Source organism: Mobula birostris, chromosome 13 (assembly GCF_030028105.1).
Source record: "Mobula birostris isolate sMobBir1 chromosome 13, sMobBir1.hap1, whole genome shotgun sequence".
NCBI classification, from domain to species: Eukaryota; Metazoa; Chordata; class Chondrichthyes; order Myliobatiformes; family Myliobatidae; genus Mobula; species Mobula birostris.
In genome coordinates this window covers 57,099,518-57,122,095 of record NC_092382.1, presented here as the reverse complement: position 1 = coordinate 57,122,095, position 22,578 = coordinate 57,099,518, and the positions used below count along the sequence as shown (strand labels likewise).

General features: G+C 45.1%; 1 protein-coding gene across 1 annotated transcript; it reads left to right on the top strand.

Moving 5' to 3' along the window:
• The first annotated feature begins 4,400 nt into the window (after positions 1-4,400).
• Positions 4,401-21,566, top strand: LOC140207949 (NACHT, LRR and PYD domains-containing protein 3-like). Its single transcript, XM_072276486.1, is given in 10 exon segments — positions 4,401-4,461; positions 5,554-5,720; positions 8,183-8,354; positions 8,454-8,519; positions 16,972-17,235; positions 17,238-18,708; positions 20,146-20,232; positions 20,384-20,554; positions 20,709-20,876; positions 21,040-21,566. Coding segments are annotated over 10 exon segments (2,715 nt in total). The 3' UTR covers positions 21,128-21,566.
• The last annotated feature ends 1,012 nt before the right edge of the window (positions 21,567-22,578 follow it).

Genomic DNA, 22,578 nt, shown 5'->3' with positions numbered 1-22,578 from the left:
AGTTGAGCACAAGGTAAGAAGAGAGACTATACGGGGAAAAGTCACGGTGTTTCAATGCGCCCACTCGTCGCGGCAATGCGTCTAGTGTTACTACCAGATCAATACGGTCTCTAAAATCGCACGGCTTGTTGGATCTGGTTTTTTCTGTATGCGTTTTTTTTTATTTTAGCAATAACGGGGTACAGCAGGCAACGGTATTTAATACAAACTTTCTCCAAGTAAATTCACTGGCTGTTGACAAAAACATACCGAAGTGCAGACACGGTGGGCGCTTTATTATGTTCGTTCTGTACCTAATGAAGTGGAAACTGAGTGTATGTTCGGGACCTTCTGCTACTGTTGCTCGTCCAGTTCAATGCTCGGTATGTTACCCGTTCAGTGATGCTGCACTGCACACTACTTTTATAACTTGTGCATATTTGATTTGCTGCCGGTTTCCTATCAGACTGAATCAGTCTGGCCAATCCCCTTGATCTCTCTCATTAGAGCGGGTTCTCGCCCAGATAACTGCCTGTTTCCGCCTGGCCGGTCTCCCTGATCTCTCTCATTAGGGCGATGTTCTCGCACACTTGATTTGTTGTTTTTTTTTTGGCTTTTGTTTTTTGCACGATTCTCTGTAAACGGAACAATTTGTGCGTGAATGTTCCAGGAGCTGAATAGTTTCTGAGATATTGGCACCAACAATCCTCCCACGGTCAAAGACGTTTGGATCACTTTTGTTCCCCATCTTGAAGTTTCCCCTGAACACCCTTCATACGTATTGACCATGCCTGCATGTTTTTACGTTTTGAGCTGCAGCCACATGACTCACTGGATCGCATTGACGAGCTGGTATACATATCCACCGAATAGAGTGGCTAATGGTTGTATTTCCTATTCAGACGGCCCTCCCCTATCTCTAATATGAGCATTTATGAGATCTGGACCTAATTACTCCCGATGCCCCTGTTTTCAAAAACATAGCCAATTAACGGTCCAATTCTGTGCCAGGCGTCGCGGCATAAAACCATAAGATATAGGAGCAGAAGTAGGTCGTTCAGCCCCTCCATTCTGCTTCGCCATTCAATCGTGCGCGGCTCCACTTCATCCACTCACGCCCACTCCCCCGCTTTCACCCCAAACCCTTTAATGCCCTGGCTAATCAGGAACCTGTCTATCTCTGCCTTAAATACACCCAGTGACTTGGCCTCCATAGCCGCTTGTGGATTTCCACAGATTTACCACCCTCTGATTAAAGTAATTTCTCTGCATCTCAGTTTTTTTTAGTTTTTAAAGGACGTCCTTTAATCCTGAAGTCATGCCCTCTTGCCCTAGCATCCCCTACAATGGGAAGTAACTTTGTCATATCTAATCTTTTCAGTCCTTTTAACATTTGGAATGCTTCTATGAGATCCCCCCCCCCTCATTCTCCTGAACCCCAGGGAATACAGCCCAAGAGCTTCCAGACGTTCCTCCTACAGTAACCCTCTCATTCCTCGAATCATTCTACTGAATCTTTTCTGAACCCTGTTCAATGTCAGTATATCCTCTCTATCATAAGAAGCCCAAAATTGCACAATACTCTAAGTGTGGTCTTACGATTGCCTTATAGAGCCTCAACATCACATCCCGGCTCTTATATTCTACACCTCTAGAAATGAATGCCAACATTGCATTCACCTTCTTCACAACCGACTCAACCTGCAGGTTAACCTTTCGGGCATCTTGCACAAGGACTCCCAAGTTTTTGGCATCCCTGCATTTTAATGCTTTCCCCATGTAAATAACAGTTTGCCAGTTTATTTCTTCCACCAAAGTGCATGATCATACACCTTCCAACATTGTATTTCATTTGCCAATTCATTGCCTATTCCCCTAAATATCTAAGTCTCTCTGCATGCTCTCTGTTTCCTCAACACTACCCATTCCTCCGTCTACTCTTTTTTTTCTGCCGACCAGCCAGTGCTCCATCCATACTAGTAACTTCCCTGTAATTCCATGGGCTTTTATCTTGCTAAGCAGCCTCATGTGCGGCACCTTGTCAAATGGCCTTCTGAAAATCAAAGTACACCATTTCTACTGCATCTTCTTTGTATACCCTGCTTGTAATTTCTTCAAAGAACTGCAGGATCTTCCTTTTAGGAAACGATGCTGGCGTTGGCCTGTCTTGTCATGTGGCTCCAGTACGCTGTAATCTCATCCCTAACAATCGATTCCAACAACTTCCCAACCACTGATATCAGGCTAACAGGTCTACAGTTTCCTTTCTGCTGCCTCCCACCCTTGTTAAGTAGCGGAGTAACATTTGCAATTTTCCAGTCACCCGGTACAATGCCAGAATCTACCGATTCTTGAAAGATCATCGTAAACGCCACCGCAGTCGCTAGAGCTGCTTTCTTCAGAACCCGTGGGTGCATTCCATCAGGTCCAGGAGATTTATCCACCCTCAGACCATTAAGCCTCCTGAGTACCGTCTCAGTCGTAATTTTCGCTGCAGGAACCTCACTTCCATGACACTTTTGAATGTCCGGTGTACTGCTGACGTCCCGGTGAATTAATCTGAGCTCACTAATCCGATCAAAACCGAATACAGTAACTGCTTGGGGTGCGGTGGGAGGCGGGGGGGGGGGGAGTGGAGAAGCGTATCGACTGACAAACCCATCTTTTTGTTTCTGATTATCAAGTGGAAGTAATATTTACTCCGGAGTGCACGTTTACCCACAAAAACAATAACGGACTCAAAGAGATCCGAATCGGGAGACCCAGTACAAGGTAGGTTACTGAGAAATATATATTTAGTCACAAAACAAGAAATTTGAGAATGTTGGAAATCCAGAGCAACACACACAAAACTCAGCAGGTCAAGCAGCATCTCGGGAGATGAATAGAGAATCAACGTCCGGATGAAAAGCCCCGGATCTGAAACGTCGACCGTAATATTCCTGTCCATAGAAGCTGCCTTATCTGCTCAATTCTTCCAGAAGTTTGTGTGTGCTGCTCTCTAACTTTCAGTGAAGGTATTCCTATGAAATACAGTCATCTCACCGTTGCACGCAACTGTTCAATAAACTTCAGATATTGCCGAATTGTTGTCCGGGTAACTAAGAAACACGTGGCCTTAAATGTATTATTTCTCTGTTCGGTTGTTTGTGATGAGGGTCTCCCTTCATTGTCTGCGAGCTGCAAGGAGAGTTATTCACACAACACCAACACCACCGCAACGAGTCCGCACGGCGCCCCTATCCCCAGACCGCGTGTCGCCCCGATCCCCAGGTCAGTGATCTTATCAAGGTCCGGTGACTGCCACTCGGCAGTCAGAGTGTCATCTCGGGTGCAGACCCAATGAAACAAGATAAGGGACGTATCGAGGTTATGCTCCATGCTGTCAGTTACGTACTCTATCTAATAAAACATTGAAGATTGTCGCATTAGGGAAATCGAATGGTATTCCAATAGTCTTGCTTAATTTTGCAGGATATATTTTACAGGCAATTGATGAAATTCTTATCCATTAAATAATTAAAATAAATCTTCGGTGAGGGAAATGTGAAACGCAAACAGAGTGTACTGGAAGTGTTCAGTAGATTGGGGAACAGCTGTGGACAGGCTCAATTCTGATTATGGTCCCTCGACCTGAAAAAAAGTATTACACCGTCTGTCTTGTTGAATAATTCCAGCATTTAAAATTATTTTGAAGATTTTTTGTAAAACTTGCTGTATTGGATGTAACGATCCAATGGTAGCCAGATGATATGCTCCAATAAATCCTGAACGAAATTTAGGCGCTGAAGACCTGCCAGTGAAAATATAGTGGTTTAAGGCAAGACATCGTGATGCTGTACGCGGGACTGGCTTTCCACATTGCCTCAAACAAGATATGTAGTCTTGCCAGTGACGTCAATACTTCGTAATTTAAAAAAAAATGGAAGGAGACTCTGAGAATCAGGTGTGATGGAGAAATGTGTACAATTTGGCGAAGTGAGGAATAGATGTGCCAAGGTCAGCAGAAGTGTTTGAGCACTCGCTGCTGTACCAGATGTCCATTGATCACCATAGCGCCACTAGTGGTCGGAGGGCACAAGCTGTATGTGTTTCCTGCTCAGGACCTCCAACCTGCATTGACGTTCTGTTGACTTGACAAGCCGGTGTGACATCTCACTCTTGCTCATGTCACGGGATTGCCTGGAAAAGCACGGGCATCTCATCCAGTCATCCGGCCATAAAGTATCTTCCAGAAGTTCTATGGGTGTGTGCAGAAGGATCAAGCCTTATCATGATTTCATTGGGAAGGACTATATTTTTGGCAGTATGTTGCTCTGTACAGATATCAGCTTTCTCCTTTATACCTAAATTAATACCGGACCCTATTCTTGATTTTGTTTCTTGCAGAGAACTAGAATCTGTTAACACCTGTCTTCACAATGGCTGATGGAGCCAGCGAGGGACGAGACTCAGAGGCGTCAACATCAGAAAAACACCCGGGTACGCAGCCATCCTGTCATTTCCACCAAATTGGCCAGTCGTATATTTGTTATTCGTACTGTATCTGCCAGGTATTTCTCAACTTCCTGGACAAATTTAAATCTGTCGCAGCCTGTCTCTTCGATTCTCGCCTTCCATCCAGATTTAGGTCATTCAGAAACATGGAGATGTTTCATTTATTTCCCTCGTGGAAATAGCCTTTCTGAATATCTCGGGTCCTGGCATTGATTCCGGTGGTACCACTCCTCACTCATTGCCATTCGGAAAACAATCACTTTATGCCTAATCTATGTAATTCGACCAACACGTTCGTATCCGTATCATTACTTTATCCGCAACCCCTCGTGGTTTACGCTTGCCTGATAATCTGTAATGCGTGATTTTACTGAAAATCCTAATATTCTACATTCGCTGGTCCCACCTTATATATTCTGCTAGTTGCATCCTCAAAAGTATTGCAAGGGGTTAAGCCAGTGTGATTTCTGTTTCACAAAGCATTGTTGAATTTGTTAGGCCTTTTGAATTTTCTCCTGATACAGCTTCTACAATGGCCGAGAATTGTTCACATCACTGATGTCAGGCTAAGCAGAATACTGTTCCTAATCTTCGTTTTAACTTCTACTTTCACAGACCTGTGTAATGTTAACCACCTCAAACCATTCATTCAGCTCAAGAAGTAGGTAAATGCAGGTGGGATTAATGAGAATTGAAATATACTGAAGTCGATCTAAGGTGCAACTGCACGCAATACTCCAAACAAGACCTCACGAACGACTCATACAGCTCCAATTTCTCTACTCAGTAGCTAGGTTAACAAAATTAAATGTTCCAGGACTCTCTTTAATACCCTGTCTCCACGTGACGCCACTATCAATTAATTAAATTCCTTGGAGTTGGATCTATATCTCTCAGTGCCATGTCTTTCGCTGTGTAAGTCCTTCCCTGATTTGTGCTTCAAAATGGTAACACCTGTGTGTGTCTATTTCTGATTGTGTTTGGTAACATGGTGCACCGACCTTAGGTTCTAGATGGAAAGGTGTTGAGCAATAAAGGTTCGATAATGTCTTTAGTTTCCTTCGCTTCGCTCCACAGGTCCGAGCTCAGTAATCACCGAGCTCCTGGCAAACTGGAACAATTTCAAGCTTCTGCAGTTGATTGACTTCTACCGGGACAGGCTGGAGCAGGCGATGGAAGGAGTGGTGCACGGAATGAGCCTGGCGTTAACGTTCGAGAATCAGTTCAGTGAAGAGGAACATCGGGTAAGTGAGCGAGAGAATGGGTTTGAATGTTCACACATCATAGGTGTCCAAAATCTGACTCATCGGATATTAAAGCAGATAAATGAACAACTGGGAAATAAATACTGAATATACAGTGGCATGCAAAAGTTTGGGCACCCTTGGTCAAAATTTCTGTTACTGTGAATAGTTAAGCGAGTAAAAGATGACCTGATTTCCAAAAGGCATAAAGTTATAGATGACACATTTCTTTAATATTTTAAGTGTTTTTTTTTTTTAAATTTCCATCTTTTACAGTTTTAAAATGACAAAAAAGGAAAAGGGCCCGAAGCAAAAGTTTGGGCACCCTGTATGGTCAGTACTCAGTAATACCCCTTTTGGCAAATATCACATAATATAAACGCTTTCTGTAGCCAGCTAAGGGTCTTTGAATTCTTGTTTGGAGGATTTTCGCCCATTCGTCCTTGCAAAAGGCTTCTAGTTTTCTGAGATTCTTGGTCCGTCTTGCGTGCACTGCTCTTCTGAGGTCTATCAACAGATTTTCGATGACATTTAGGTCGGGGGACTGAGAGGGCCATGGCAAAACCTTCAGCTTGCACCTCTTGAGGTAGTCCATTTTGTATTTTTGAGGTGTGTTTAGGATCATTATCCTGTTGTAGAAGACAGACGGTGTGATGTTTGCTTCCAGAAATTTGCTGGCATTTAATCAAATTCATTCTTCCCTCTACCAGTGAAACGTTCCCCGTGCCACTGGCTGCAATCCACCCCCATGCTTAACAGTTGGAGAGGTGTACTTTTCATGAAATTCTGCACCCTTTTTTCTCCAAACATACCTTTGCTCATTGCGGCCAAAAAGTTCTATTTCAACTTCATGTTTCCAAAATGCACTAGGCTTGTTTAAGTGTTCCTTTGCAAACTTCTGACGCTGAATTTTGTGGACGCAGAAAAGGTTTTCTTCTGATGACTCTTCCATGAAGGTCATATTTGTGCAGGTGTCGCTGCACAGTAGAACAGTACACCACCACTCCAGAGTCTGCAAAACTTTCCTCAAGGTCTTTTCCAGTCAAACGGGGTTTTGATTTGTCTTTCTAGCAATCCTACGATCAGTTCTCTTGAAAGCTTTCTTCGTCTTCCAGACCTCAACTTGACCTCCACCGTTCCTGTTAACTGCCATTTCTTAATTACCTCATGAACTGAGGAAACGGCTACCTGAAAACGCTTTGCTATCTTCTTATAGTCTTCTCCTGCTTTGTGGGCATCATTTATTTTAATTTTCAGAGCGCTAGGCAGCTGCTTAGAGGAGCCCATGGCTGCTGATTGTTGGGACAAGGTTTGAGGATTCCGGGTATTTATAAAGCTCTGAAATTTGCATCACCTGGTCTTTCCTAACGATGATTGTGAACAATCCATAGCTCTAACAAGCTAATTAAGGTCTGAGACCTTAGTAAAAGTTATCTGAGAGCTCAAATCTCTTGGGGTGCCCAAACTTTTACATAGTGCTCTTTTCCTTTTTTTTCACTCTAAAATTGTACAAAACAAAAATAATACACTAATCTTGTTTAAAATGTTGAAAAGAATGTTTCATCTTTAACTTCATGTCTTTTGGAGATCAGTTCATTTTCTACTCACTTAACGATTCGCAGTAACAGAAATTTTGACCAGGGGTGCCCAAATTTTGCATGCCCTGTACAATCACAAAATTATAAATCTGCACCAATGACAGAAAAGGGGTGAAAATATCCCCCGGACTGGTGGGTGATTGCTCATTTTCACAGCGAGGGAAGCGGGTAACTGTTGTATAGGCTTAACATAATGGACATTAAATAGAAATATGATACGGTATTTCGGTTTAGGACGATCGCAGAGCGTGACCGTAGGATTTCAGTGAAAACCTGGGCATCACCTGTGGGTGTCACAGGAGCTCGACAGTGTTCTCTTTTGGGTGGAGGTGCTTGTGTTATAATTTGTAACTGCAAACTGTGTCTTTCGTGGTACACTACCATGTTGTGATGTTGTGATGTAATCACTGAAGAAACGCCACCAGAAAAGAAAATGGAAATACAGTGGGTGCCAGTCGCCGTCATGTTGGATACTGGCAGACTGAGAAGATTAATCGGATCATCTTTTCTGTAACTTCTCTGAGACTGAACACGTGTTATGAAAAAAGCTTCTTGACTTCTTTGTTCATCTGCTTTATGATAAATCATATTTTATGATTTCTTACTGACACTGTCAAATCTGATGAGGAATTATTTATGGGTTGGAATCATTGTAACAAAGTGGTCACAGACCAGCCAGGATCTCATTGACTGGTGGGCCAGGTTCACGGTGAATGCCCTTCTCTGTTCTCTGCTCTGAATGTACAGCCCATCTCCAGAGAGGATCGGCATCCAGCCGTGTGATCCCGATAAAGGGTACATCGCTTACTTCGCATTCTCTGTGAATCTGGCAGTCCCCAATATGTTCATTTCTGCACCTCACAGAAAATCTCTGATCTCGCTGATAAGGGAGAGTTGGTGGATGGTTCTAAACTCCTCTTGAGCCTGGTGATTGAGAGAGGCTCCCGCGCCCGGAGGGTGATGTGGGAATCGTTTGTGAAAATGCGGAATGGCGTCCCAAAGTTGGACAAAATACTTAAAGAAATACAGGAATATGGTGAGATAATAGTAGAGATTAATGTCAATTCGGATTCAAACAATGCACACTTTATAATTCAACACATCTGATTTCACCAAACTGTTTAAAATTAAACAGGTTGTGCACCGTACGAGCGATCAGACCCCGCTCAAGGTTTACGGGAGATCCCCAGTGAGCTGAAAGGTAGGTGAAGAAAATGCTGTTTCCACCAACCGCTGACACTTGCGCAGAACGGTCATGTTGATGAGTCACGGGGGTTTGACCAGGTAAATGTCGTCACTGTGACACAGTACATACTAAGGCACATAGAAACATCGTCTCCTGGAGGAAGAGTTTTCAGAGGACATAATGAGGAACGAGGCTGAGAGTCGGGACTTGAGGAAAGGGGTGACTCCTCTCTGGTGCCTGGAACTACAGCTGCTTCCACCGGGGTCAGAGCATACGAAGGAGCAATCCGGTGGAGGGGAAATCTGGGAAACCTCTACACCCCAAAAGGTCGAAACCTCACCCTACCTGCCTCTCTCCCCCTTCCCCACTGCCGAACATCCCTCATCCTAATTCATTTCTCTAAACTCCGTCAGTCCCCGCAGATAATCAGTTCTTCGAGTTGGACATCGATTGAAGTTCTAGTCACAGAATACCAGCAACAGCTTCCCTTTAAACAGAAAACCAGGTCATATTCCAACTAACCTGTCCAATCCCAAAAAAGCAACTGTAACCCAGTCTGTTTATATCTGCACTCTCTTAATGCAAACAGTGGGAAGTCCATCAGGAGACAGTGGAGGTGAGGGGAGGGTGGGGGGGCAGTGAGGGTTGAAAAATCTACAGAACTGAAATTCATGTCTGCCTGTGGTGTGTGATGGAAACTGTGGACGGGTAAGAGCTGTCAATTAGGTCAGAGAAACCCAGTGTTGTGTTAATGCGGCGAGGAAACTGAGAAGAACTGAAGAAATCGATAAAAAAAATGTTGAGATAAATTACATGCTCCAGACTGATGAGAAGCTCACTTCATCCATAAGCACATTGTGCCTGTGAAAATGGAGCCCTGGGCAGTGCAAGTGCTCAGAGTCCGAAAAGCTTCATATTCACAGACAGTGTTGTATCATCCAACTGCACATCTAACAGAAGAGAGGGCGAAGGAAAGACAGATATTGCAACAGTTATTAATCTTACAGTAGCCAATGTTGTATCTCAGTATTCGAAAGTCTTCATCAGAAACATGAGGAATCCCTGCCAGTGTCCTGGTTCAGCGTCTCTCATTTCCAAGAACAAATTCCAAATATGTTATTGTTCTTATAGGACCTGAGATAGGCTAATTAGGAACTTTAGAAAGACCTCTCAGTCTCTGTCACTTCCGTAATTATTGTTTCGGTCCATATTCTGCCACCAAAACCCCTCAGTTTCCTTGCACCACTGACTTAGTATATCTCTACAAATTGCCTGCAAAATTATTCTTCAATGTTCTTCATGCTGCTTGCCAAGGGAACAGATACAGCTGTAGAATTCTCACACTGACTTAGAAATATAGATATGTAGAAAACCTACAACACAATGCAGGCCCATCGGCCCTCAATGCTGCGCCTAACATTGAGTAATGTCAGTTACTTCAGTAATTACCTATGTTTACGCATAGCCCTCTATTTTTCGAAGCTCTATGTACCTATCCAGGAGTCTCTTAAAAGACGCTATCGTACCCATTCCCACCACCGGCAGACCATTCCAAACACTGACCACTCTCTGCGTAAAAAACTTACCCCTGACATCTCCTTTTTACCTACTTCCAAGCACCTTAAAACTATGTCCTCTCATGCTAGCCATTTCAGCCCTGGGAAAAAGCCTCTGACTATCCACACGATCAGTGCCTCTCATTATTTTGTACACCTCTGTCACGTCACTTCTCATCCTCCAGAGAGAAAAGGCCGAGTTCACTCAACCTCTTCTCAAAATGCATGCTCCCTAATCCAGGCAACATCCTTGTAAATCCCCTCTGCACCCTTTCTATATTTTCCATATTCTTCCTGTACTGAGGTGACCAGAACCGAGCACAGTATTCCAGGTGGGGTCTGACCAGAGTCCTATGTAGCCGTAACATTACATCTCAATTCTTAAACTCAGTCCCACGGTTGATGAAGGCCAATGCACCGTATACCTTCTTAATTACAGAGTCAACCTGCGCAGCAGCTTTGAGTGTACTGTGGACTCGGACCCCATGATCCCTCCGATCCTCCACACTGCCAAAAGGCTTACCATTGATATTATATTTTGCCATCATATTTGACCTACCAATATAAACCACCTCACGCTTATCTGGGTTAAACTCCATCTGCCATCTCTCCGCCCAATTTTGCATCCTATTGATGTCCCGCTGTAACCTCTGACAGCCCTCCACACTATCCACAACTCTCCCAAGCTTTGTGTCATCAGCAAATGTATTAATCCATTACTCCACTTCCTCATCCAGGTCAATGATAAAAATCACGAAGTGAAAGGGACCCCGAACAGATCCCTGAGTCATCGACCTCCATGCAGAATATGAACCACCTACAACCACACTTTGCCTTCTGTGGGCAAGCCAGTTCTACATCCACAAAGCAATGTCCCCTTGGATCGTATGACTTCGTACTTTCTCAATAAGCCTTGCATAGGGTACCATGCCAAATGCCTTGCTAAAATCCATTATACTGTATATCTACTGCTCTACCTCATCAATGTGTTTAGTCACATCCTCAAAAAAAATCAATCAGGCTCGTAAGGCACGACATGCCTTTGATAAAACAATGCTCACTATTCCTAATCATATTATGCCTCTCTGAATGTTCATAAATCCTGCCTCTCAGTGTCTTTTCCATCGGTCTACCAATTCCTGAAGTAAGATTCACTGGTCTATAATTTCCAGTGCAATCTCTACTACCTTTCTTGAATAAGGGAACAACATCTACAAACCTACAACCCACTGGAACCTCTCCTGTCCCGATTGATGATGCGTTGATAGTTGCCAGAGACTCATCAATCTGCTCCGTCGCCTCCCGTAGTAACCTGGGGTGCATCTCGTCTGGTCCCGGAGACTTTTCCAAAAGCTCCAGCATGTCCTCTTTCTTCATGTCTGTATGCTCGCCAAGATCCTTTTCCGTAGTGAATACTGAAGCAAAGTACTTACTAGGAACCTCTGCTATCTATTCCGGTTCCATACTCAGTTTTCCACTGTCACACTTGATTGGTCCTATTCTCTCTTATCATCTTGCTGTTCACATACTTGTAGAATGCCTTGGGTGGTTTCCTTAATCTTTCCCGCCAAGGCCTTCTCATGGTCCCTTCTGGCTCTCCTAATTTCATCCTTAAGCGCCTTCCTGCTAGCCTTATAATCTTCTAGGTCTCTAGCATTGCCTAGATTTTTGAACCTTTTGTAAGCTTTTCTTTTCTTCTTGACGAGATTTTCAACAGCTTTTGTGCACCACGGTTCCTGTACCCTACGCACCTATGCAGAATGCCACGCAAATATCCCCTGAACGTTTGCCACATTTCTGCCATACATTTCCCTGAGAACATCTGTTCCCAATTTATGATTCCAAGTTCCTGCCCAATTACTTCATATTTCTCCTCACTCCTAACTTGTCTGTTCCTACGCCGCTCTAATGCTATGGTAAAGGAGACAGAATTGTGATAACTATCTCCAAAATGCTATTCCACTGAGAGATCTGACACTTGACCAGGTTCATTTCCCAATACCAGATCAAGTACAGCTTCTCCTCTTGTAGGCTTATCTACATATTATATCGGGAAACCTTCCTGAATACACCTAGCAAACTCCACCTCATCTGAAGCCCTTGCTCTAGGGTGATTGCAATCAATATTTTGGAAATTAAAACCTCCCGCCACGCCAACCCGGTTATTCTTGCATCTTTACAGAATCTGTCTCCCCATCTGCTGCTCGATGTCCATGTTACTATTGGGTGGTCGATAAAAAAACGCCCAGTAGAGTTATTGACCTCTTCCTGTTTATAACTTCCACCCACAGAGACTCAGTAGGCAATCCCTCCATAACTTCCTCCTTTCCTGCAACCGTGACATTATCTCTGATCAGCAGTGCCACGCCCACCCCTTTTGTCTTCCTCCCTGTTCTTTCTGAAACACCGAAATCCTGGCACTCTAGGTAACCACTTCTGAACATGCAATAGATACTCCCCTGGATCTTTGAAGAACAACTTCTCTACTAGTTTGCCATTCTCTAATGTAACTGTTTATACAATCCATGCTTTCCTACGTTCCCTGTCTCACTCGAATACGTTGAATGAATGGCTACTGAGAAAACATGCCTGCATCGTTTAGCGCCAGATCACCGGTGTTTTCCTCAGAACTCTCAACTCTCTAAGAAGATGATATAAATGGTATTTGCTGGCCCCGGATACATGGTGAAGATTAAAATGTCATTTTCAAGATCCGTTACACAATAAACGTCTATGTAGAGTATACCTGTTATTTGGAAACCCCACACACCCCTGGCAGGATCCTAATGCGCTGTGAAACCCTGCACATCTCTGGCAGGGTACTGACACACCGCTAGACACCACACACCCCTGGCAGGATCCTAATGCGCTGTGAAACCCTGCACATCTCTGGCAGGGTACTGACACACTGCTAGACACCACAGACCCCTGGCAGGATCCTAATGCGCTGTGAAACCCTGCACATCTCTGGCAGGGTACTGACACACCGCTAGACACCACACACCCCTGGCAGGATCCTAATGCGCTGTGAAACCCTGCACATCTCTGGCAGGGTACTGACACACCGCTAGACACCACAGACCCCTGGCAGGATCCTAATGCGCTGTGAAACCCTGCACATCTCTGGCAGGGTACTGACACACCGCTAGACACCACACACCCCTGGCAGGATCCTAATGCGCTGTGAAACCCTGCACATCTCTGGCAGGGTACTGACACACCGCTAGACACCACACACCCCTGGCAGGATCCTAATGCGCTGTGAAACCCTGCACATCTCTGGCAGGGTACTGACACACCGCTAGACACCACACGCCCCTGGCAGGGGCTGACACGCTGCGAGACTCCACAAGCCTCTTGCCGTCTACCTACACGCTGCGAGATGCCATACACTCCTGCAAGAGCCGTCACACAATGTGAAACCCTTTAACTACTTTACAAGGCTCCGGAACACTCTGAGGTCCCGCACACTCCTGTCAGGATCCTGACATACCGTGAGGTTTCACATTCTTCAGGTGTACTTTCACTGCAAGTAACTTTCCCACACCTCATCCAGACCAGGTCCTACATTGACATCGGCTATCCCTTATTTCAGGACGGGCTCGGGTTTCAGTGGGAGAGGTTTCGGGAACAATGAACACAACTCAAGTTCTGAGATGGTTATGAATAAAGAGAGGTCTGCAGCTTAGGTGATACACAGGGTGGGGATGTTAAATTGGGGAAGGCAGATTAAATGGTAGAAGTCAGGTGAGGAACAACTGTTACAGGGCAAATCTCCGTCTGGTGAGAGTCGATATATATCAGCTGATCAGAATTTCGAACCGGCATGTTCCAAAGAGGATTAGAGCATAGTTTGTCACCGTCCCGTGACGGTGACGGGAAATGTTGTGAATTTAGTCTGCAAATGAAATATATGCTTTCTGAAGCTGAGGTGAGACAATGAGTAATGGAGAGGGAAGAAATGTCTCAAAGAGTCCAGTGGGGTATCGTCGTGGCTATCCCTCGAGGTCGAGGATGATGGTCTTCATTCTGAAGAAGTGGCCCCCAGAGCGAAGACACCTGTGCGTGAATTTGTTTAACGAATACTTGATGTTGCACTCCAAGAAGCACACAATACTTCACAAATCAACCAACTGATTCCAATGGCATGGAAACCACGACAATTGGAGCTGGCGGATTTGTTGCAGCCTTCATCCGCCTTCACAGCCGTTGAGTGGGGTATAGATCAGTTGCAGAGGCGGGTGGACAAATAGCAGATGGAGTTTAATCCAGAAAAGTGTGAAGGTATGGGGGATGTTTAAAGTAGCTGGCAGACGCTAACATCATTGAGGTGCAGAGGAAGTTTGTTGTCAATGTCCGTAGCTCGCTAGGTGTGACAACACAGGTAAATGAAGAAGATATGATCACATAGTTCACTTCATTGTACGGAGCACTAAGTCTATCGAAGCTTTAGGTTACAGATGTATAAAACTTTGGTTTGGCTGCACTTGGACTTGCACTTGGAGAATTGGTTCAATTCTGTCGGTCCATTACAGGAAGGATCTGGAGAACTCGGAGAAGAGAGTTTTACCAGATGCTACCGGGATTGGAAATGATCCTGCTTTTCAAAATTTTAGTTCAATTTGAATAATAGATCTGTAGCATCCACTCTCTCCCTTTCTCCAGAGCAGCGGTGTGCCTTGGGGATCGGTTGTGGGATCCCTACTGTTCGTGATTTTTATAAATGATCTGGATGAGGAAGTGGAGGGATGGTTTAGTAAATCTGCTGACGACACGAAGCTTGAGGGTGTAGTGAATAGTGTGAAGGGCTGTCAGAGATTACAACGAGACATTGATGGGATGCAAAACTGGGCTGAGAAGTGGCAAATAGAGTTTAACCCAGATAAGTGTGAGATGGTTTATTTTGTTAGGGCAAATATGATGGCAGAATATAGCATTAATGGTAAGATTCTTGGAAGTGTGGAGGATCAGAGGGATCTTGGGGTCCGAGTTCATAGGACACTCAAAGCTGCAATGTAAGTTGACTCTGTGGTTAAAAAGGCATATGGTGCATTGGCCTTCATCAGTCGTGGGATTGAGTTTAAGAACCAAGATGTAATATTACAGCTATACAAGACAGTGGTAAGAGCCCACTTGGAGTACTGTACTCAATTCTGGTCGCCTCAGTACAGGAAGGACGTGGAAACCATAGAAAAGGTGCAGAGGAGATTTACAAAGATGTTTCCTAGATTGGGTAGAATGCCTTACAGTATGAGTGTGCTCGGACTTGTTTTCTTGGAGCGACGGAGGATGAGAAGTGACCTGATAGAGGTGTACAAGATAATGAGAGGCATTGATTGAGTGGATAGTCAAAGGCTTTTCCCCAGGGCTGAAATGGCTAGCACGAGAGCACATAGTTTTAAGGTGCTTGGAAGTAGGTACAGAGGAGATGTCAGGGGTAAGTTTTCTTTCGCAGAGAGTGGTGAGTGCGTGGAATGGGCTGCCGGCGACATTAGTGGAAGCGGAAACAGTAGGGTCTTCTGAGAAACTCCTGGATGGCGACATGGAGCTGAGAAAAGTAGAGGGCTATGGATAAAGCCTAGGTAATTCTAAGGTAGTGACATGTTCGGCACAGAATTGTTGGCTGAAGAGTCTGTATTGTTCTCTAGGTTTTCTATGTTTCTATGTTTTTATTCTCCCTGTCCTGCTGAGTATTTCCCGTGGATACTGTTTAGTGGACATGAGACTGCAGAACTGCAGGCCCGGACATTCTTCTGGATGATCTCGGTGAGTTGTCCAGCATCCGTGGTATAGTAGGGTGAATAAATTATTTATGTTTGATTAGAAACGCTGATTGTCTGAGTCAGCTTTGCGAGACCTTGACAGCTGACCCCCACCACCCCTACAACGTTGCTGATCGACATGCAGTAGGTTTCTTTTGTTTTATTCTGTTACGTACCCCGTAACTGGGTTGCCAAACCAGCAGAAATGGACCACTTAGTTGGAGTCTGGTTTAACAGAAATTAATAAAGTTTTATTAAAGAAATAAGTAACACAGTACTCTAATCGTAAGGATGTAAATGAAACAGGTTAGCAATGATAATACACACGTGTACACAGAACTAGGGTAACAGGAATCAGCTAAGTTCTATCGCAGTCTAGGGGTAAAATGATCAGTCTCAAGTGACGCAGAGTTCAGTTCAGCTTAGTACAGTTTGCAGTAATCGCTGTTGTGCTGTTGGAGAGAGAGAGAGAATGCAAATTTTGATTCAAACAGACCTTTGATGTTCTTCGCAGTTAGCTTTCGGGCGAACCTTTTTATGTCTTCTGTGGTCACCGACTGTGATCCCTCCGTTCTGGATACGACCGTTCTTCCGCGGTGAACCCGGCACCCAGGCAAGGGCGGGCACACACACCAGGTTCCCGCCGATCGTTCCTTTTCACCCTGTCAGTCTATGGTCGGTTCCCTCGAACCAGACCTCCAACTTTAATCAACTTGTGGGGGCACACCGCTCTTCCAGGGTCTCGTTATCTCGTGATCTCGTGGTGTGTGTCGTGCCTTAGCGAACCTGTTCTTTTTATCCCCCTGCTGGGGTATCGCCTGTCCATTAAACTTCAAACAGTTCAGGTTCAAAGCAATCAATCTGTCAATATCTGAAATGTCTTTCTTTCTCGTTAATCTCGCTCTTCTCTCTTATTAGCATTTTGAATGTTTCTCCATTGTTCCCCTTATCTCTCTCATCAGCATCAATCTTCTGATAACTTGGTTTTTCGTCACAATTCTGATTCACTGCAACCAAATTTACTTTAGTGTATGAACATATTCTGATAAATTAAATTGATACAAGAGCTTTGTGCTGCACTATTTGTTGTTTACTAAATTCTGAGTTGAGGCGTCTAACATTTTGACTCTTTCTCTGTTCCCATGGAAGATGTTCAACAGAAACACAAGGAGACTCTGCGGGCACAAACCGAAACACTGAGCGTGAACACGATCCTGATGACGGAGAAGGTGAATGTTTTCCAGCTGGTTGATCGATACGCTGAGATCACGGTCATTTCTACTATTCGTGATCGGAGACTGGTGGAACACGAGCTGCTGGCGAGAGGCAGAGACCACGAGGAGTGGAGAAAACAACATCTCCGCAGAGAGCTGGAAAAACTCCGGACTGATCAGTTGTTCCAGAGCAGCTTTTCCAAAGTAAATGCAAATCTGGGAGTTCGGCAGCATTGGCTGGAGTCCCGGGGATAGGGAAAACAACAATGGTGCAAAAGATTGTTTATGACTGGGCCATGGGGAAAATATACCAGCAATTCCAGTTTGTCTTCAGTTTCAAATTCAGGGATTTAAACTCCATTAACTGCAGAATAAACCTGAGGGAACTGATTTTGGATCAGTATCCTTACTTTGGGAATTTCCTGAGAGAGGTTTGGAAAAACCCAGAGGGATTGCTGTTTATATTCGATGGCTTGGATGAATTCAAACATAAAATTGATTTTGCTGACAGTCGGAGAGATACAGAACCTCAGCACAAGTGCCCAGATCCCGAGTGGTGGTGTGAAGTGTCGGATATTGTGTACAGTTTAATCCAGCACAAGCTGCTGCCAGGGTGTTCAGTACTGGTGACCACCCGACCCACTGTGTTACATTTATTAGAAAAGGCAGAAATCAATGTCTGGGCTGAAATCCTGGGATTTGTCGATGAAGAATGGAAGGGATATTTCATGAGGCATTTTGAAGATAAGACGGTAGCAGAAGCTGTTTTCAAACATGTGGAGGAGAACGAGATCCTGTACACCATGAGCTACAATCCCTCCTACTGCTGGATCCTCGCTCTGGCACTGGGACCCTTCTTCGCAAAAAGAGACAGGGACCCCCAGCGAGTTCCCAAGACCATAACCCAACTCTATTCCTACTATATTTACAACATCCTGAAAAACCACGGCCGTGAGATTGAGAACCCCCGTGACGTGTTACTCAGGGTTGGTCAGATGGCCTTCAGAGGTGTGTTTGACAAGAAGATTGTATTTACAAATGGAGATTTAATCAACTACAATCTGAAGCCTTCCCAGTTCTTGTCTGGGTTCTTAATGGAGCTTTTGGAGAGAGAGGATTCTCCCCGATGTGTGGTGTACACATTCCCACACCTCACCATCCAGGAGTTTGTAGCGGCACTCGCACAGTTCCTGAATCCGCATCCCGGGGATATCCTGAAATTCCTCACTGAAGCCCACAACACAACAGATGGCCGATTTGAGGTGTGTCTCCGTTTTGTTGCTGGCCTCTCCTCTCCAATGACAGCTCGGGGCCTGGAGGAGTTTCTGGGACCATTTCCCCGTCAAACAACCTGCCGGGTGATTGACTGGGTGAGGGAGGAGGTTAAACGCCAGAGTGGAAACACGAGGAGTGAAGCTGGTAAAAGGAGCCTCCTGAACACACTGCACTACCTGTTTGAGTCTCAGAATTGTGGGCTGGCTCAGGCCGCACTGGAATCTGTGGAAACACTTTCATTCAGTAGAATGACACTGACCCCGATTGACTGTGCGGTCCTGTCTCATGTCATCGGACTCTGTGATACAATAAAACATATCGACCTAGTTGGCTGCCACATTCAGTGTGAAGGAATCCAGCGGCTGGTACCTGGGCTGCACAAATGCCAGGAGTTGGGGTAACTTCACTTATTTCTCAGTCTGATCTGTGAAAGTATTTCATTATTTTGTTTTAATGTAAAGGTAAAGCAGATTATGAGTTTTTGTGACAAATTAATAGGCGATCGGTCAGTAAATCAAGAACGGGAGTGCCCTATGGTTTCGTGTATAGAGATGTTGGAGACTTCAGATGAGCGAACAATGGTCGTTGGTTTAATGGTAGTAAATCACATGAATGGCCGTGTTTCTCGCTGCATGTGACACGTCAATTGACAATGTTCCTTCTCACTGTTACTGACATCGACACCAACACTGACTGCAGCAGGTGTGACGGATCTGCGCACCCTCTTCCCGATGAAGTACAAGAGAGAATCAGAGGAATGTCCCAGTGAGAGGGAGAGAAATACCCGAGATTATCCTTCCCAACCCCTCTCCCCGCGTGTGACTATCACGATCACTCCAACAGTGTGACTTTGTTCACTGCCAGATACCCAACACTCATGTGGGCATCACCTCTTCCAATTGTGGGGTTCAATTCTGACCAACCCTCCCCGTGCGATCTACGTCTGCATCACATCCTGTTGTGGAATCTTGCTTCCCCATCTGCCTTCCTCCTATGGGATCTCTCTTTTTCATCCCCCTTTCCTCCTATGGGATCTCTCTTCCCCATTCCCTTTCCTCCTATGGGATCTGTCTTTGCCATATCCTCTTCATCTTGTGGGATGGCTCTTTACCTATCTTCCTTCATTGTGGGATCTAGCTTCCCTATCCCACTTCCTCCTCTGGGATCTATCCTCTGCATACATTTTTCCTCCTGTGGGATCTCTCTTCTCCATTCTCCTTCCTCCTGTGGTAATTATCCACTCCATCCCCCTTCCTCCTGTGGCATCTGTCTTCCACATCCCCCTTCCTCCTGTGGGATTTCTTTTCTCCATTTCCCGTCCTCCCATGGAATCCCTCTTCTCCACCCCCCTCGTCCTGTGGGGATATCTCTTTCCCATCTCCCTTCCTTCTGTGGCATCTTTCTTCTCTATTCTCCTTTCTTCCCGTGGTATCTCTATTCCCCATCTCCCTTCCTCCTGTGGGATTACTCTGCCTATCCCTTTTGCCCTGGCGGGCTTTTCTTCCACCATCTCCCATGGACACGTTCTCATCCACAACTCTTCCTCCCTGTGGGACTTTTTCCAGCCCTCCAACGCTGCAGCTTTCTACCATCTCGTCAGGACTTTTTTTCCAAACGTCGGGGACTGAGACAGAATATAGAAAGTTTACAGAGTCACACTGACAGGCTAAATTACTAACATTCGGAGCTGGGCAGTGAGGGACATTGACAGTCATGTGAATTGGTCAGTGATTTACTGAAGGGTTTAATGTTTCCTGAAATACCGGGTGAAAGGAATTCCCTCAGAACCACTGTCTGAATCAATTTGTTCATCAATTTGTCTGTTTGTGTTTAGACTTGGGATGAATAAACTGGGAGATTCAGGAGTGAAACTGCTGTCTGCAGCTCTGAGGAATCGAGAGTGTAAAATACAGACACTATGGTGTCAGAAAGGGATATTGCGGTTATAGTCACTGGGTATCTGACACTGAACATTAAGGTGATCAGTAATTGTATTACTGATAAACACTGGGAATTTCTACCGTCTCCTGTCTCTCTGTGGCCTTTACCCACACTCTCCCTTTCATCCACAGGCTGAGCAATGTCGGTCTCACAGATTCTGGTGCCAAGCATCTTGCCTCCGCTCTCAGCACAAACCCTTCACTGACGAAGCTGAACCTGAATGAAAATGAACTAGGAGATTCAGGGGTGAAACTGGTGTCTGAGGCTCTGACGAACTCGGAGTGTAAAATGCAGAAACTGTGGTAAGTGTAAGACTGTGGGAGATTGTCTTTACAGTCACTGGGTGTCTGACGCTGAACATTAATGTGATCAGAATTGTCTTATTGGTCAACATTCGAGATTCATAGCGTCCACTGTCTCTCGGTGTCCTTCACCCTCACTCTCTCTCATCTCCAGGTTGTACAAGGTCGGTCTCACTGATGCTGGTGTCGATGATCTCGTCTCCGCTCTCAGTGCAACCCAATCACTGGCAGAGCTGGATCTCGGATCAAACTCGCTCACAGACCAATCTGTCCCCGCTCTTCGCCGCCTCATACTGGCCCTCCCGAATCTGGAGCGGATCTGGTGAGTGATTGTGTTCATATTCAATGTCATAAAATATCAGCGGATCCGCCGGGTTTCCGCTTGTGTTTGTCTGTGAATGTTGTTGAAACATTAACCCTAGTCCTCTGTTGCTGACACTGTTGTGTAATTTGTTATTTCCTCTTCATTCTTCCATCTGTTTCAGGCTGTGGGACAATCGGATCAGTTGGACCGGGGAAGAGGAACTGAAGTCTCTGCAGGAACTCAGATCCGGACTGAGTCTGATACTGTGAACATCTGAATGTGTGCACATCCCCACCCACAGTTTGACAGACTCTCCGCCCACCCCCTCCCCCGCGCCTTTAATGGACCGTGACAGATTTAATTCCCAAAGTTTCTGACGGACCCCGTCTCCAGCAGCGCGCACTGTGACGTCAGAGTCAGTTCCAGAGACGTAATTCCACCTCCGGATCAGCGGAACTGCCTCCGATGTATGTTCAGTCCGGAGAGCACCCCCAAGTGATGCCCTGGGTAATTACACAGGCAGTAAGAGCCCGGAGGCAGTGCTCATGGGACACCAGTCCCGGGATGGGGTAATCCGGGGAGTGAATCCTTTTGCCCACTTTGCTGAGGACGGTACATTCCGCAGTGTGGCCGAAATAATAATGTTAAATTGACAAATACCCACAACCTCAAATTGAAAAACAAACTGTACCTCACATGTCCTTTAGAATTATCCCCAACTGATCTTAAATTCATGGCCCCTTCTACTGGAAATTTCAACCCTGAAGAAAAGATACTGTCTGTCTTGTATATCTGTGCCGCTCATAAACTTAGAAACATCAATCAGATCTACTCTCAGCCTCCTCCGCTCTAGTAAATAAAAACAGTCGCTGTTCGTCTAAACTCCAGTCGTCGCGCATGCTCTCTAATCCAGGTAGCACCCTGGTTAATATTTTCAGCAGCCTCTACAAAGACTCGACATCCTTCCTCTAGTGGGGCCACCAGAGTAAATGCATTACTCTGGGTGCGACCACACTTTGTTAAGCTCTCCACCTTTCTTGTAATACCACGAGCATTTATCTTATTCAGCAGCCTTATGTGCAGCACCTTATCAAATGCCTTCTGAAAATCCAAATAAACAATATCCATTAACTCTCCTTTGTCTGTATTTGCTGTTATTTCCTCAAAAATTGCATCAGGAAAGAGAGATTTCCCTCTCAACCACAATCTCCTGTCTTATCACCATATCCTTTCATGCTCTGACTAATCAAGATTCTGTCAACCTCTGCCTTAAATATAACAGATCACCTGTCCTCCTTAGACATCTGTGGCAAAGAATTTCACATATTCTCCACGTTCTGAGTAAACATATTCCTCCTCATCGTTCTAAGTTGACCTCCTTCAGCCCCCTCTATTAGGAGGCTGTGTTTTCTGGTCTCAGACCTCTTCCATCCACCTCCATATCATGAGAAACATCCTCTCTACATCCACTCTATCAAAGCCGTTCAATATTCGATAGGTTTCATTGAAGATCCCAATCATCCTTTTAAATTCCAGTGATTAGCTTCCCAAAGCACCAAAACCTCCTCCTATGACAAGCCTTTCCATTCCGGAATCATTTTTGGGAATCAGTAAATGAAACAGTGTAACTTGGCAAACACCATGCCTGTTCCCTCAAACTCTCAGGGAGACTCTCTCTGTCTGGTTAGAATCACTGAGCATAGCAGTAACAGTGTAAATA